The sequence below is a fragment of the Equus przewalskii genome, chromosome 4, assembly GCF_037783145.1.
Source record: "Equus przewalskii isolate Varuska chromosome 4, EquPr2, whole genome shotgun sequence".
Lineage (NCBI taxonomy): Eukaryota > Metazoa > Chordata > Mammalia > Perissodactyla > Equidae > Equus > Equus przewalskii.
In genome coordinates, this window is record NC_091834.1 from 86,390,398 (window position 1) to 86,406,051 (window position 15,654).

The following is a 15,654-nucleotide window of genomic DNA, read 5'->3' on the forward strand; positions in this document are numbered from 1 at the left end:
AGAGCCTACAGAGAAGGCAGAGGGATTAGAGAAATAAAGACAAAAGAAACTTCACTAGAATCTGAATGGATTTGGTCCTAGGAAACAGAATATTTAGGGGCTTGGAACATAGAAAGAAAGGCGGGCAGGACCGAGGAACTGCTGGTCAAGCTCCTCGTCCGCTGTTTCCCAATTTTGGAAAATGACGCCACCAGCCAAAGTGCCCAGTGCAAGACCGTGGAAACCATCCTTCCCGTCTCCCTCTGCACATACATCTCTCCCATCTCAGAGACGAAGTGGTCATTCCCCCACCCTCCCTCTCCCAGGCACCCTTTCGATCATTTTGGCTATCGCGGTTTTCCCTGTCTTTCCACCCATTATGCATAGAGGTTCTTCCCCAATATTCCTGTGAATGTTCCCCTCTTCCATGCCCAGGGACACATTCTTTAGTCCCCCCGGCCTGCTCTAGAACTGCTTGGCAGGCCAGGCTTGGGCCAGCCTTCTTGAGGGGCCTTGAGCTGTAGCCCTTTCTGGTGAGTAGAGGGTTCTTCCCACATCCCTGGATCCCAGTTCCACCGTCCTTACCAGAACATTGTACTGAGAAACGGAGATGTTGCTGGGGTGGACGGTCAGCCGGACACACTGCTTCATCTCGGAGGCAAACCTGCGGGGCTCTCTGGACCGCTCACAGCGCTCCTTCCGGGTGCACCTGGGAAGGACAGACTGATGAGGGGCTCAGGAGAGGCTGCCTGGTCCACTGAGGAGCCTATGTGGAGGTCAGGCACTGCCAGCAGCTCCCAGGAGGTGTCCAAACTCAAGGTGCCCTTGACTGACCTTTTTGCTTCCTCCAGCCTGGTCCTCCCCCATCATGTCCACATTTGAAAAAGATGGTAATTCCAATCATCAGCTGCCGAATGCAGAAACTTGAGCGTCATCCTACTAAAGTCCCCCACACTCCTCCTCATTCACATAAAGAGTTGCAAAGTCTTGTCTATTCCACCTCCCCACTCATCCTCGGCCATGGTCGCTCTCCTCCCTCCTTAGGCAAACCAAGCCTTATTCATGCCATATATAGAACGTACCCTTTCAGACTTCCTTGCCTTTGCACATGCCAGTTCTTCTGTCTGGACTGCCCTCTCCCCACTTTTCTCCTGTCCAACTTCTACCTATCCTTCCAGACACAGTTCAACTATTACACACCTGTAATCCTGTCCCCTCCTCACCAACCATCCCCACCCCAGGCAAAGTTGAGAACACTTTGGAGTCTCCTAAAGGCTGGAGCTTCTTAGATTACATGACAATTATGGGGCTAAGTGCAGCCCTTACCTACCAAGCGTGAGCTTCTCAGAAGAAACCATGCCTGACTTCTTCTGGAATCCCCTGTAGACCTCACATCCAGCAGACAGAAGGGCAGTGTGGGTGGATGGGCAGAAGGGAAGGAAGGATGAAAAGAGCAGAGTGTCGCAGTTCAGAGCATGCTCTGGAGCCAGTCTGCCCTGGCTCGGAATCTCTGCTCCACGGCACAGGGTAACTGCTACAGTAGGTTTGCTCTTACTGCTTAGTGTCCTGTGTTGTTCAAGGAGTTCCTTGTCACTAGTGGACCACATCCAGAGTGACCTGGGATCTTACAGTGTTAATTGACGGGGGCTTGTGAAGCATGCACATAACAACCATGGTCGTCACCCCAGTGCACGCGGGACACACAGGGGAAGGTGCTTAAGCCCTCCGCTGGGGCCAAGGCTGTCCCTGCCTTACAGCGGCAGCTCACTGCAGGGAGGTACCCGACTTCCAGGGAACAGTATTTATTCCAAGCCAGGCAAGCCCTGTGAACGCGGAGCTTCACTGAGTGGCCATGATTTGGAAGCTCTGGACTACTGGTTCTGCTGTGACTGAGGGAAAGCCTGTCCTCAGAGGGACAAGTGGAGAGACGATGGACTGCAGGCACTGAGTGGCTGAGCTCTCTCCGTTACAGAGAGTAGACTCTGCAAAGGAAGGAGGATGTCAGGGGCTGTTGCAGGACAGGAGGGAGCACTGGGCAAGGAGTTCAGTAGGAAATGGAACAGCCAGGGACATGCGACCCAGCTGGGGAGAGGGCGATTGGGAGGGAACGTCTCTCTCAAGAAGCAGACAAGCGAGGTGTGGGGCAAAATACGAGGGAAGAGAGGTGCCTAGACAGCCTGAGCTGCTCTTGGGGTGACTCTCAGGCACAGAGGAAAGCTGTGGGGGGGTCTCTCCTTCCAGCCGTGGGGAAGGAAGATACTTTTGGTCTCAATAAGAGGGACCGCCTACCAGTGGAGGGTCTGAGAGAATTTAGCAAACAAAGGAGAAATCACTGAAGGCGTGGACTAAAGAAGAAACGGAGACACAGAGACAAAAAGGATGACCTTAGAGTAGACTGGATGTGTAATGTGAAAGGAAAAACAATTCTGCATAACAGAATCACAGCTACCGTCACTGAGCGTTTATTAGGCACAGCGATAAGGGGCTTACTGTGGACATCACTTAAATCCTTCAACAGTGCCGCCAGGTAGGGACCATTTTAAATCCCACCTTTAGAGCAGGAAACTGCAGACAGGGTGGTAAGTTGCTTGCCCAAGCTCACCAGCCAACCAGAGAGAGCCAGAATTTGAACACAGATGAACTCCCGACATCTACTTTCAACCACTGTGCTCTACCTTCCCGAAGTTTCTAGGCTGAGACGCGAGAGACAGACCCTCTTGCTGCAAACTAAACCCATTTTCCTTGCCATCTTGATGTTCCTTTCATGTGTTTAGGGCAATTTAAAAACTTCCCTACAATCTTCTTCTCTAGGCTAATCACTATTTTTGGCTGCCACTGGAAAGCACTTTGAATATTACTGCAACTCATGAATCCTCCAGGAACCTTCTAGGACTTCCATCGCAAGAGCGAAAGGTCAGACAGGAGTGTGGTCATCTCCCTGGCTGCTCTAGCAGACCCATGGCAACCAGGACGTCTGCCTAAAAGTCTCGGAAGTTAATTTGCCAGGCCAGTTCTTCTGTGAGGACTTCATTACCTCCAGCCATTAAGCTAATGTTATGGACTTTTCCAGAGTGTCTGCACTGACATGGCTATTAATAGTGTTATTACTCCCATTAACAGCAGACCCAGAGAGCTGGTCTGGGCTTAAATTATTCACTGACTCCCCAACTTTGAAGTTCCTATTTCCAAGAGCAATCAGTAGGTCTGAAAATGTCTTTGATTAAATTATGAAGAGAGAAAAATGAAGCTGCTTTCAGGCCACCATCACCTGGCGTTACCAAATAGAGATCCAGATAGAAACGAGAGACCTCCATCTCTCTTCTTGGGGGTTCAAAAGAGCTTGGTTGGGGGATCTCAAGACAAGTTCTACCTATGTGGTTGCTGCTCCCAAAGTTCATGTGGTGCATCCTGCCATGGCTCCTGAGAGCCCCAAACTAACTACTCATCATCTCCCCCCAAATTTAGGTCTTACGAGGGAAGCCACCTAGAGCTTACAGTTTAAAAATCCCATCTAACCAGTAATCTTGGGCAAACTACTTAATCTCTTGATGCCTCAGTTTTCTCATCTGTAAAACGGGAACAAAAGGGTATCTACCTAATGGGGATATTACAAGGATTAAAAGATTATGCAAGTAAAGCATTTAGAACAGGGCATAGCTCATACATAATAAACTCTCAGTAAATGTTAGCTGGTATTATTGCTCCATCCCTTCTCTGCCTTCCTCATCCAAACCACAGCTGATGCAGAAGCACGTCTCCTCCCAGACTGGCCCATGGGGCAAATCAAAGACAAAAAGACAGGGGTGGCCCCAGCAGTGTCCCTCTAAATGAGGGAGGGGAGCCCCAGAGGCAGGAGGGACGAAAGAGGGGAAGAGTGAGTTGTAGCTCTGCTTTCTTACGAGTTGTCAAAGGGTATTGAGAACTCAAATCTCTCAGTGGAAAGTCAAGTTTAAGGTCAGCGTTGAGGATGATTTGACATTTCTACCATCCCTCAGGGCCCGTGAGGGCGGAGGCTCCATGGAGGCAAATGTCCAAAAGCTCAGACAAGTGACCTTAGATGTGATGGGATAATGGAGGGGGAAGAATGAATTTCTTCTGAGTTCTTGTAAGGGCTGTCAGGGTAATGGCCTTCTGCTCTTCTAGGACTGTGAGTTCTTATTAGCCCAGGCAAGAGCTAGGAAATGTGCAAAGGGTTAATTCATGACTCTTGGAGGAAGTGAGGGTGGGGGGCTCTTAGATGTTTCCTTCAACACTGGCTCCAGGTACTTCCTACCACATTTCCTGCAATTCCACTGTGCAATTGCACCCTGGAAGCGGAGGAAGATCCTGCTTCATCCATTTGCCAGGCGGGACTCAAAAAGTGTGATAAGCATAAGGACTCCAAAAGTGCATGCCATACGACTTTGAGTTTTCAAACATTTGTCCCTGCCACCACGATTGTCACTCCACCCCAAACACAGACCTGTAGATGGCCAGCAGGAAGCAGACCCCAAGAAGATACCCCAGGCCCCCAGAATTGGAGTCTGGGCTGGCCAATCTCCTCTTACTTCCCTTCCTCATTCCACTTTTTCTTCCGTTCAGCCCACCAGTCCCAGTTCAGAGGTGCTCAAAGCCCTTGGGGACAAAGGCCCTGGCCCCTGGAGGGGTTATTATTCAAGTCAGTGGTTCCAATGAGATTATCCTCTCTAATGAAGCAGCTACCTCCGCCCTCCCCTAAGCCTGAACTTTCACTGCTGGAGAATTCCCAGCCAAGTGGAAAATTAGAACGGAGAGGAAGGGAGAAAGGAAGGGGGTAAGGCAGAGGGGAAGAGGTGGTGATTAAGTTCTCTAGAAATTAATTCCTAAATACAGTGATAGAAATATTAACTCCCACTGTTGCTGGCTGGTCAGGCAAATTTCATTTTGGAAATGAGGCTATCTGTGAGTCCAGCCTGGGCAAGTCTCCAGGCATGGGGGGAACCATTGCTGGTCCATCTCCCCAGGCCCTCCAGCATGGGTCCCCCAGCCTTGGATGGCAGAACTTGCTCCTTGCTTCTCCCCGCAGTAACCCCCAATCCTTAACATTTCACACTGGTCATGGCATGTGTGTTAAGTGCACCATTTGGAGAATCTGTGTTTAGAACATGAGGAAGTTGGGAAAAAAAATGGGGTAGGGGTGGGACTTCCCAAATGAACTTTACAGAAGAGTTAAGATGACTTGGAATGACCTCAAGTAGGAGATCATGGGGGGCTCTTTGGTCATTGTCTCCACATCAGGAACCCAGACGAGGGAAGAGACTGGGTTTCCTAATATCATCATCCTTGCCCTCTTCAGGAATGCCCACAGAAACGGGCAGGCGCATCTTTGCAGCTTGGAGGAAGGTGGACTAGATGGTAAAGGGAGGCTTTCCAGGTGGATGGGTGTAAGAAGTTTCTTGTATGAAGGGCAAGGACCAAGTGAGTCCTTTCAGTGTTATGATTCTAGGATCCAATGACTGACACCATGCTCTCAACCTAAGTATTTAGGTTGTTCTTGGGTAAACACCAAGACAGGGAGACCTTGATTACACTACAGTTATCCTTCTGACACCAGCTGCTGGCGACTGAACTCACCACCCTATTATCATCTCTAATGTTCCAAAGCCAACCTGAGCAGCACATGTTGGATTCACCATGCCTCTTGGGCCTCACTCAAAGGATGAGGTCACTGAAGCAGGAGGAGGGCGCAGGACTTCATGGGAACCAGCAGGTGCAGGAGTCCAGGGGAGGCCCAAGAACCTCTCTAGGCTTGTGTAGTAACCAAGTAGTGCTGTCCTGGGTCCATGGTTGGATTCTGGTGGGCTCTGCCCTGGGTCCCAGGTTGGATTCTTGCCTTGGCTTCCTTTCAGCCCCTACCTAAACGCATGATCCATTGAGCACAAACCTCAGGTGATGGTAAAAGGGAGCTGGAGAGGTTCCTTCTTTCTGAGAAGAGAAATTACATTTAGCAGTTGGTAAAAGAGAAGGCGAAGTGGGGCTCTCTCTCCTCTTTGTCAGTAGGTTGTGCTATTCAGACTTATTGATTTCTACTAAGGTGAGAAGAGGTTAGGAAAGATGAGGAGGAGAGAAGAGCAGTGGAGGGAGAGAGGACGACAGAAGGAGTGAGGAGGAGGAGAAAGCAAAGTCTTATCCTAGCAGGTGGATCCATTCTCTTCATAATCCAGTTGGTAACAAGGAGAATGCTGTCCATCACCTGAGACACGTTCAACAATTACTCTGATTGATTCTGATCAGCTTTCACACTACACTTTATCCAACATCCTGGAGCTTTTGTGTCATTTATGTTACCAGGTCAGCAGGTCATCGCTCCAACCCACGTGGCCCAGGGTGTCATGATTGGGCAGAGTGTGTGAATGCTGGTGTATGGATGTGCATGTCTGGACTTCAAGCCTTAGAGGCAGCCCAGCTCCTCAGGCTGTCCCCAGGGAGCCCAGTCATTAGACTGGGAGGGACACTCGGAGCTCAGATGGACCACGGGGGTTCCTAAATCATTATAAGAAGATGGCACTGTTGACTTACCATCTTTTGGTCGTGAATGTACGTGTTATACGTAATGTATGTGGAGGGGGTGGAGAGGAGGTTAAGAGAGGTTAAGAGAGTGGTTAAGAGAGGATAGCAAACGTCCTTAACTCATACCATGTATCTGCTGAGCCACAGAAAGAAAAATTCGAATACATTAGTATCTAGTCTGGGACTCTTTCCTCTGGACTAGAGGCTGATAACTTTTTGGCAAAGAGTCAAGGAAGACCACAGTATATACTGCAAAGAGTTTGCTGGGCAGAGGTGGATCCCAGCAATTCCTCATGATTGTGTAGACATGACATAAACAGCCCGAGGAGAGATCATTGACTTAGCATGTTAGCATTAAGTATCCCTTGAATACAGGTTAAAAAATAAATAAAAATAAAACCAGGATATGGGATATGCTAAGAAGCAGCATGGAGGGACTTGCATTCTGGAAGCAGTCTGTGCTTCATTAAGGGGACACTCGGCCATGGCTATGGGATAAACTGTTCTCCCCACCCTTCCAGGTGGCCGATGGGCCGCCAACTACATGGCCATTGAAGACTGCCTAAATGGCACAGCTGGTTAGAGTTGCCCAAGGCAGGAAGACTTTCCAGCAGTGCATTTGCTCAGCTGCCCAGCCACAGCCCTCCAGTCCCAGGGAGGACAGGAAGGGGAAGGGGACCTCGGAGGAGCCCTGCGGTCTGACCTCCAGCCTCTGCTTACACAGTCATTGAAATCAGGACTACCTCCAGGTACGCTGTGGTGCCTGCTGTGTTCCTGGTGCCCTGAGGGGGCTTCATACACATCCTCGCCCTTCATTTTCACAGTGTGGCTGTCAGATGGCTCTTCCATGGCCATTTTACAGCTGAGGAAATAGACCCCGGACTGGGTCTGTCTGCAGAGAGTTCTTGGTTTGAACCCAGCCCTTCCGCTCTGGGTAGCAACACCTTTCCTTGCCTTTCACTCTCTCCAGCTTGGCAGAAACTATATAAAGAAGAAAAGAAGTGAATCCTGAAGAGCAACTTGTGCCAGCCCATCCAGGGGAGGGCATTATGCCAACAGACGAAATCTGTAAAGAGGAGGGGGCGCCAGGGGGCGGGGGAGAGACTGTAGAAAAGCTGATCTTATCTCTCCTCTGTCAATGTCTTGGTTACATGAGCCTCCCAGGAGTGACATGATGACACTTCTGAAGAAAGGTAATGTCTGGGCCAATTGATGCTGCTGGGGCTGCCGTGGGATCCCGTTACCTGCTGAGACTGAGACAGGCTTCTTGGGCTGGACCTGGGAGGGGAAGCTGGAGAGGGGCCTGGGAACCTGCCAATCCTGGTGGTTGGAGGGAATGTTCCAGGCCCAGGAGAAAGGCAGCCCAGGCTGTAGGCTTTCTTTACCTTCACCCATGTCAGAACAGGCAGGCTCAGGCCCAAGGTGAATGCCCTGGGCACAAAGGCTCAAGCTTCAGGGCCAAATAAATGCCCAGCTTGTTGAAGCTGTCATAGCCATAGAAACCAGCAAGCCCCTGGGGCTGACCCTCCGTGCTACTGGGTTGGCAGGCCAGTGCTTCAGGACAACTGAGGGTGAGTAACAGAGGGAGGGTTTCAGTTACACGAACATTTCTTAAGCCTGTTCAGTCTGCAACCCACCTGTGCCTCTGCTGGTACAAATGGCCCTTTCAGTCACCTGAGCCTCCTGCTTGTAGGGGCTCCGCCCTTGAACTGCACATGATCTCGCACTCTCTCCCCTCCTGTTTCTCTGTCTCTGCCTCTCCCTCCGTCTCTCTGTCCCTCTCTGTCTCTCTGTCGTTCTCTTTCTCTCTCTCACATAGACACAGACACACAACACACACACACACACACACACTCTCACAGAGCTTCTGTTGCCCTCTTCCCACAAAGTTCCCACCTTCTTACTCCCTACCACCTTGGGAAAAGTTGGCAAAAGTGACAGAGACAACAGATGCATCTTGACACCCAAAGGAACCCTCTTCCTGATGCTCTTTTGCCTCTTTTCCTGGGCTCAGGCTGCTGGGCCCTGCACTTAGCACACGGTCCTGCCCATGGCTCAGGCCTGACAAATGCACTGATTCCAGTACAGACTGCAAGCCCACCCCATCCCTGGACCAGAGGCCTGGTTCCCAAGAAGTTTCAGGGTGGATGGTTTAACATAGTTCCCTGGAATCACCTGAGCCTAGCACGGTGCCTGGCACAGAGGGAGCAGGCTGCTGTGAAAGAGCCACGGACAAGTCCGTGTGTATGGGCACAGCACTCCTCCAAAGCAACCAAGTATCCTGCACTTTTCACCGTGGACCCTCCCCAGCAAACCGAAGCATCCCAGAGTAATATCTGCAGGCTCCCCCTGGTCCTCCTCCTTCTGCACCAACTCTGCCTGCCCCAGCCTTCTCCCTTCCCTCCTGCTCGGCCCACGTCCTCATGCTTCTCTCCCAGCCAGGAATATTCAGTTGGCATCTGTTTATAATGAAAGGGAGGGTATATCAGGAGAGTCTTTGACCTGAATTTAAGCCACTAGGGAAGAAAGGCCCACTGGGATGAATGGGAAGGAGCATAAGAGAACGTTCTGGATGAAGGAAAAGCTGTAGATCTCGATAAGGGCGTGGATTACCCAAGTGTTTGCATTTGCCAAAACTTTTCAAACTGTTCACTTAGGATCTTGCATCTCACTCTATACGAATTAAACATTACATCCCATCATGAGCATCTTAGAAGATTTAGGGGATCTACTCTTCTTCACCAGCCACGTGGGCCGGGGGCTTCTCCTTGGTCATCGACTCTGGGAGGGAGGGAGGATTTACTGAGTGTCACGGTGGGCAGGCAGCACGGCCTGGGGTTACTCATAGGCTGAACCCTCCCAGGGGAGCTGGGCTCTACCAGCTACATCAGCACAGCCCCGATCCCCAGGGTCTTCACACAACCAGGAGGCTCAAGGTTATGGAGAACCACACTTTGACCTGGTGGAGAACCTTGGACTTCTATAACACCCTTTATACCTAATTTTATCCTCACGCCTCCACTGTGAAAAGCTACCATGCTCCCTCTTTATAAACGAGGATGCCAAGTTTCTGATGCAGAGTTACAGTCGATCCTCATTATCTGTGGATTCCATATTTGTGAATTTGCCCACTTGCTAACATTTACTTATAATCCCCAAATCGATACTGCAGCACTTTCATGGTCACTTCTGGACGTGAGCAGAGTGGCGAAAAGTTGGAGTGACCACACACACACATTCCCAACAGAGGTCCCACAAAGGAAGGACACTCGCCTTCTTGTTTCAGCTTTTGCTAAAAACAAGTGTCCTTTTCATGGTCTATTTAGTGTCACATTTTTCACATTTTTGTAGGGGTTTTGGTGACTTTGCTGTTTAAAATGGCCCCCAAGTGTCATGCTGTCTAGTTCCTAAGTGCAAGAAGGCTGTGATGTGCGTTATCGAGGAAATACGTGCATTAGGCGAGCTTCTTTTAGGCACGAATTTAGTGCTGTTGGCCGTGAGTTCAACAACAATGAAACGATATCTATTAAATAAGGTGTCTTTAGACAGAAACACACATAAAACATGGTTATATACTGACTGGTTGACAAAAATGTCGTGGCCAGAGGCTCATAGGAACCCAGCGCTGTATTTCCCCTAGGAGCAATGGTTCAGTGTTCACTAACTTGGTGTTCGCGGTGACTTTACAGAACAGAGCTACCACGAATAATGAGAACTGACTATACTCATCCAAAGCCCCACAGCATGTGTGCAAAAAGTGAGGACTAGAGGCCACTGGTTTCCATTTCAGTCATCCTTCCAAAGTCCCTCATGGCTTTCCCACGCCTGCACCCACTGTGGCATTTTGGGTGAGGAGGGGCCACCAGCAGCAGCAGCAGGGTCTCAGTGCTGAGTAGCAGACACAGAGAAAGTACTTGCACAGCCCCTGCTTTCTGAGAGCCTGTGCTTAATAAGGGCTGTACCGGCATGACACACATAAGATGTGCAAACTTCAAAGTGAGACATGATGCCAGGTTAACAGACGTGAGAGGAATCCAGCAGGAACATCTACCACTCAGAGGAAGGCAGTCTGAGGCTAGGATACGCATGCGAAGGGAAGGATACAACTAAAGTAGAGCCATCCAGAAAATCAGTGGGGGTCAACCAAAGTCATAAGAGGCAGGGCCCCCTTGAGCTGTCAGTCCTTCCCCAACTGTGTCAAGATTTCCGGTGAGATCCCACTTTACATTTCATGCACTCCACAGTTCATAGTGCCCTTCCACTCACACGATCTCACTTGATTCTCCAATGACTCAATGAGGTGGGCAAGACAGCATGACCAGCTCCAAATCCCAGATGAGGAGCTGGGATGCTGCCCCGGTTGCCACACAGCTGGGGGATGTGGAATTTGGACTTGGTGGCAGATGCCCAAAGTTCATGTCCATGGCTGTTTTCTTTAGGCCGTGCCGAGAGTAGAGCTGCTGGCTTCTCAGTGTAGGCTGACGGCCTCCTTCATGAACTGTCCAGACTTTACCCTGGCCCCAGTCCACTCACTTGATAGGAGGCAAGCATTATGTTACTAAAGGCAAAATTGAGGCTACACCCGAAGTAGTCTCTGGTACCTTCTCCTCTCATTACTGTTTAACTCAGCAGTGGGGATGGGATGTGGGGTACTTGCAGCCCCCTTTGCTGCCTTCGCAGAGCCTCAGGGTCCCTGCACCTCACAGGGCTCGGAGCTATGTGGGGCTGGCCAGCATCACTAGGCGGGATCAAAGCTGACACGGAGAACTGTCTTTGGGTTCCACAGGCACAGAGTGTCAGAGAAGGAGCAGCTTTTCTGATTGCCCCTGAATGATGCCAGGTGTGAGAGGCCCATGCCAGGAGCAACTAAGCCATCCTTGGCCAAGCAGAAACCCAGCTAGCCTCCAGGCCCTCAAGGAAGCAAGGGGTCTGGAGCACAGTCCCTTTCTGAGAGGCCTTACTGTGTGGGACAAAGAAAGCGACTTCCCTTCTGCCTTGCAGAGTATCATCTAGGCAACTCTTCTGGGTTGATGAGAGCTGAATTCTGAATGCAGTCTCTTCCATCCTCTTTTATGCAGGCCACTCTTAGGCTCCACTGCTCTCTGTTACAACATATACCTTTGTGCACACTCCTGCACCCAGTTTCCGATCATCTCTGAGTTATATGCATTTCAGTGCAGGTCAACGGTTCTCATTTTTTTTCCCACCATAACATTCCTGAGGGATTTCAGACCTTTCTTAAAGAACTCAAGGACTCATTATGCCTGAGTCTGTCACCCAGAGATGGGAGGGTGCCTGTACCCTTGGAGAGGATGAATTCGAATTTAAGAGGGTGTTTCTAACTTTCAGAGGCACCCCAGGAGTTGAAAATGACTGATAAATGTTGTTGGTCACGTAAAGTTTAGGCTCTTAGAAGGAAGACTAAAGTACTTCTCCTTAATTTATAACACTTGTATCCAAATCATAGCGCGTCAAGTTTCAAGTGCTGACCAGAAGCCAGGGTTCCAGTAACAACAGCTTGACTAGGACCAAATTCCATTAGAGTGGCACCCAACTACTGTTGGCTTCTTCAGTCAGTGATGCCGAGGGTCTTTGGATCCCCCACAAAAGGCCTTCAGCTCTCCTCACATGTCTGGGCTGGGTTTCTGTACCCTGCATCCCATCCCTCAGATCATGCACCAGGCTGCCGTTTGCCTCCAGGGTATACCATTGCCTTCCTCCCACTTCTAAAGGATAAGAAGGAGCCAGCACAAAAGAGGCATATAGGGAGAGCGCCCAGCGTTTGGGACTGGGCTTCACTGGTCCAGTGACCCCAGGCCCAGGGTGCTCTGACAGCTGGATGGGTGGTATGATAGCAGAGAGAAGGTTCTTGGGTGCTACATACTTGAACTGTACCCCTCAAGTACCAGAAGATTCTGGGGCATATCGAAGAGTCTGTTAAGTGGATGTTGAATCACTAAATGGACAGGACATATCTCGCACATGATTTAGTGGCCCATGTGGGCCTTGAGAAAAATGTCCAATGCCTTTTTCCTGGTGTTCAATCCTGGAATGTCAGTCTGCAGTCAAGTCTCAGTCAGAAATGTCCAGCAATCTCCCTCCAGCCCTCCGGTGTGTAATTATCCAGTGTGCGACTTCATATCCTAACCCAACCTCCCATGCTGACATTTCCATACACCTTATGGGAATTTGGCAATTTAAAGTGAAATCAGAACAAAAGAAGAGAGAGGAAATTTGTAAATGATATAAGGAAGGAAGAGTAAGAAAAGACAGGGTGAGAAGAGAGGTCAAAGGGAAGGAGAGGGGTGAGAGAGAAGAAGAGGAGGAGGAAGAGAGAATTATGGGGGGAAGTGGGAGGCAGGAGGAAGCTGCCCATCGGTACTCACGTGTTGTGGAGCACACACCAGCCGCAGTGGGGATCGCCGGAGCCAAGGCACTCGCTGCAGCTCTGGTACTGACCACAGGACTCCACAGGGACCCTGGTGAGCTAGGACAGGATGACAAGGGAGGGAGCAGTCAAGATTTTGCAGAACACCCAGTAGGTCACCAGAAAGAGATATTCTATCAGGTATATCACCTAAAACAGTGTAGGAGCACGAAGGGGCCTAGAGCCCCAGACCCGAAAGGGACCTTGAGTGATCACATTTGAGCAGGTGGCCACATAAGCATGCAGAGGAGACAACCACCTGTTATTTTCTTAGCAGTGCCTGGGAATTGACTCCACAGAGTTCATATTAAATTATTATAAATGATATTTGTATAGTGTACCTGTAAATTTCCCCACCACCAAAACCCAAAAATAAGTCTACAAACATCCAATTCATCACATATTTGTTTCTTATCAATGTCATAAACACCAATGTTTATTCTTTCTCCATTCTTGTTTCTCTTCTGCCATACAGTGTTTTGCCTTCTTCCCAGTCCTTCTTCAGGTTCTGTCATTTTTGGGGTTCCGGAGAGCCTTCAACCCAAGCCCAAGACCCTTTTCTTTCTCTCTCGCTCTCTCTCAGTGCCTTTTAACAAGGTGTAATCAGCTCGCTTTGTGGCAGTTCCTTGCACACTCACTCTTTCTCATAACGGTGGCCAACTGGCTCTCAATGTTTTCACTCTGGTGCTTTCAAGGAGCAGCTGTTGCTATTTCTCCTCCTACCCACACCCTCTTCATCACAAGGGGCTTCCTCTCCGACCCCAAACTCTATATTCGCTTCCACCAGCCACTTGTTAATGTAAAATGTTCCACATAACATTCCTGCTTAGCCCAAACGCTTCCGTTTCCTGCATGCTCCTAAAGAGCTTTTGCATTTCTTTGTTCTCCAATTTGGCTTTGCCCGGTGATGTCTTTACAGGACTCCTCTGGGCTGAAAGGAAGTACGTACTTCACAACAATACACAGGATCAAATGGAATCTTAGTTTTCTTTCTATGGCCTTGGTCTTTATTCTCCATTTTTGCCAGTTTCTTCTTTACAAAAAGTGTTTCTTCTTTTTTTTTAAAAACCATTCTTTTCCATTTGGGATACCTTTTTATTTCAATGGGAGACTTCTGACCTTATCTTTCAGCTCGAGCTAAGAGAATTTGATGTGGTCGTCCTTTTTAATTTCTCGCCAGCAGACAACAGGCCTGAGAAGTATAAGCCACGCTGACCTGACCGAGCCTCTGTGCTTCACGAGCAAACGCAGAGGCTGTTTTCCCTGTCGTTCCTCGGGCATCTGCCTCCGTAAAATGATGTACCACTTGGCAGGGGCTACTCATAACTCATGCACAGGCGAACTGGCACCAGCGCCTACTCAATTAGTCTCGACTCTCTTTTGGAATTAATTCATAATTAATTCCAAATCCCGCATGATCTCTTTTCCCTTTCCACCTTAATTTTCTTATTCCCTTTATATTTCTTTTTTTGTTTTCTCAAATGCACACCGAGCATTCTTCATGACCACATTGCATTTTCCCTTCTTCCAAGTCACCTTTTACCTTCCTGCTCCCATTCCTATAGCTTTGCCCTCGGCCTTGGTGGCCCTTTCTCCGCACTCTCGGATGTCTTTTTCTACATTTGGAATTTTATCTTCCCTTTTATTACCACTCATGTAATCAGCATGAGCCATGCCTCAGCTCTGCCTACCCACAACCTTCCTATTTTTGTAATTAATCCTGACAATCAGGTTCTTACAAATTACCCCGCTGAGTCTACACACAGCCGGGAACTTCCCCTCTTCCTGTGGCCTCTTTAATTCCTTTCCCCACCCCTCAAATGGGCATAGACATGCTAGTGAGGTAAGCACATAAATAGTGGTTGCCACCCCCAAGTACCAGGACTCCTAGGAATCCATGAGTGTTAATGAGGTCCACAGATATTTCCAATGTTTCTGAAAACCTAATGGGAATTGGATCGTTGCTGTTTTCTGTCTGTATGCATACTCAGTGATGTATTTCCCATAGTAAAAATAGGAAATATATTATTACCTAATAAATGCAGTTTGTTTAGTAGGCAAAAATCTTTCAAAACATGATGTCTGGAGGGGAAAAAAGTAATAAAAAGGGCCATAGATGGTGAAAGTTGGTAACATAAGTACATAATAACGTTTTCATAGGTTCCAGCTGCTTGTCTAGCACTCCATATTTCGCATGAGCTTAAAGAGAAAATCATGGCTTGTTCGATCCAAAGCATTTTCTTGGTCTAAACTTAATTAATATCCTCCCCTGTTTCTCGCATGGACACATTCTATAATCTGTCTTCGATGGATGCGCCATGGGGTTCCGGGGGGTGCAACGTAAAGAGCCAGCTGCCTGGTGAATTTGATATTCTTAAAAGCCTCGGCATTCAGATTTCTAAAACTATCTTGCAACTAGTATTTAATAATGTCAACACCTAGAATTGAAAAGTCCTTCCTCTCTTGATTTTAAAAAAGAGTCATTTTCATTTGGTTGGTAAGAGTGCAGGAGCCCGGAGTGCTAGGTTCCAATTCTAGCCTCACCATTTACCAGCAGTAAGATCCTATTGTCTCCGGGTCTCCTTTGTCCTCATCTTTAAACATGGAGATAAAAATCCCCACCTAATTCACGGAGTTTCCTAGAGCACAGACGACCTGATAGGTAGGAAACTGCTTTGTAAATGATCAAGCACGTTACTAGTGCCGGTTATGATTACTGC

General features: G+C 48.9%; 1 protein-coding gene across 1 annotated transcript in view; it reads right to left on the bottom strand.

Annotated features, from left to right (window-relative positions):
* The window catches only part of PLXNA4 (plexin A4), a 432,364-nt gene that overhangs the window by 97,736 nt on the left and 318,974 nt on the right, over positions 1–15,654 (bottom strand). Inside the window, exons 5-6 of the mRNA XM_070616607.1 lie at positions 12,894–12,994; positions 565–688 (exon numbers count right to left, since the gene is read on the bottom strand). Coding sequence (XP_070472708.1) covers positions 565–688; positions 12,894–12,994 — 225 coding nt within the window. The remainder of the gene's footprint in view (positions 1–564; positions 689–12,893; positions 12,995–15,654) is intronic.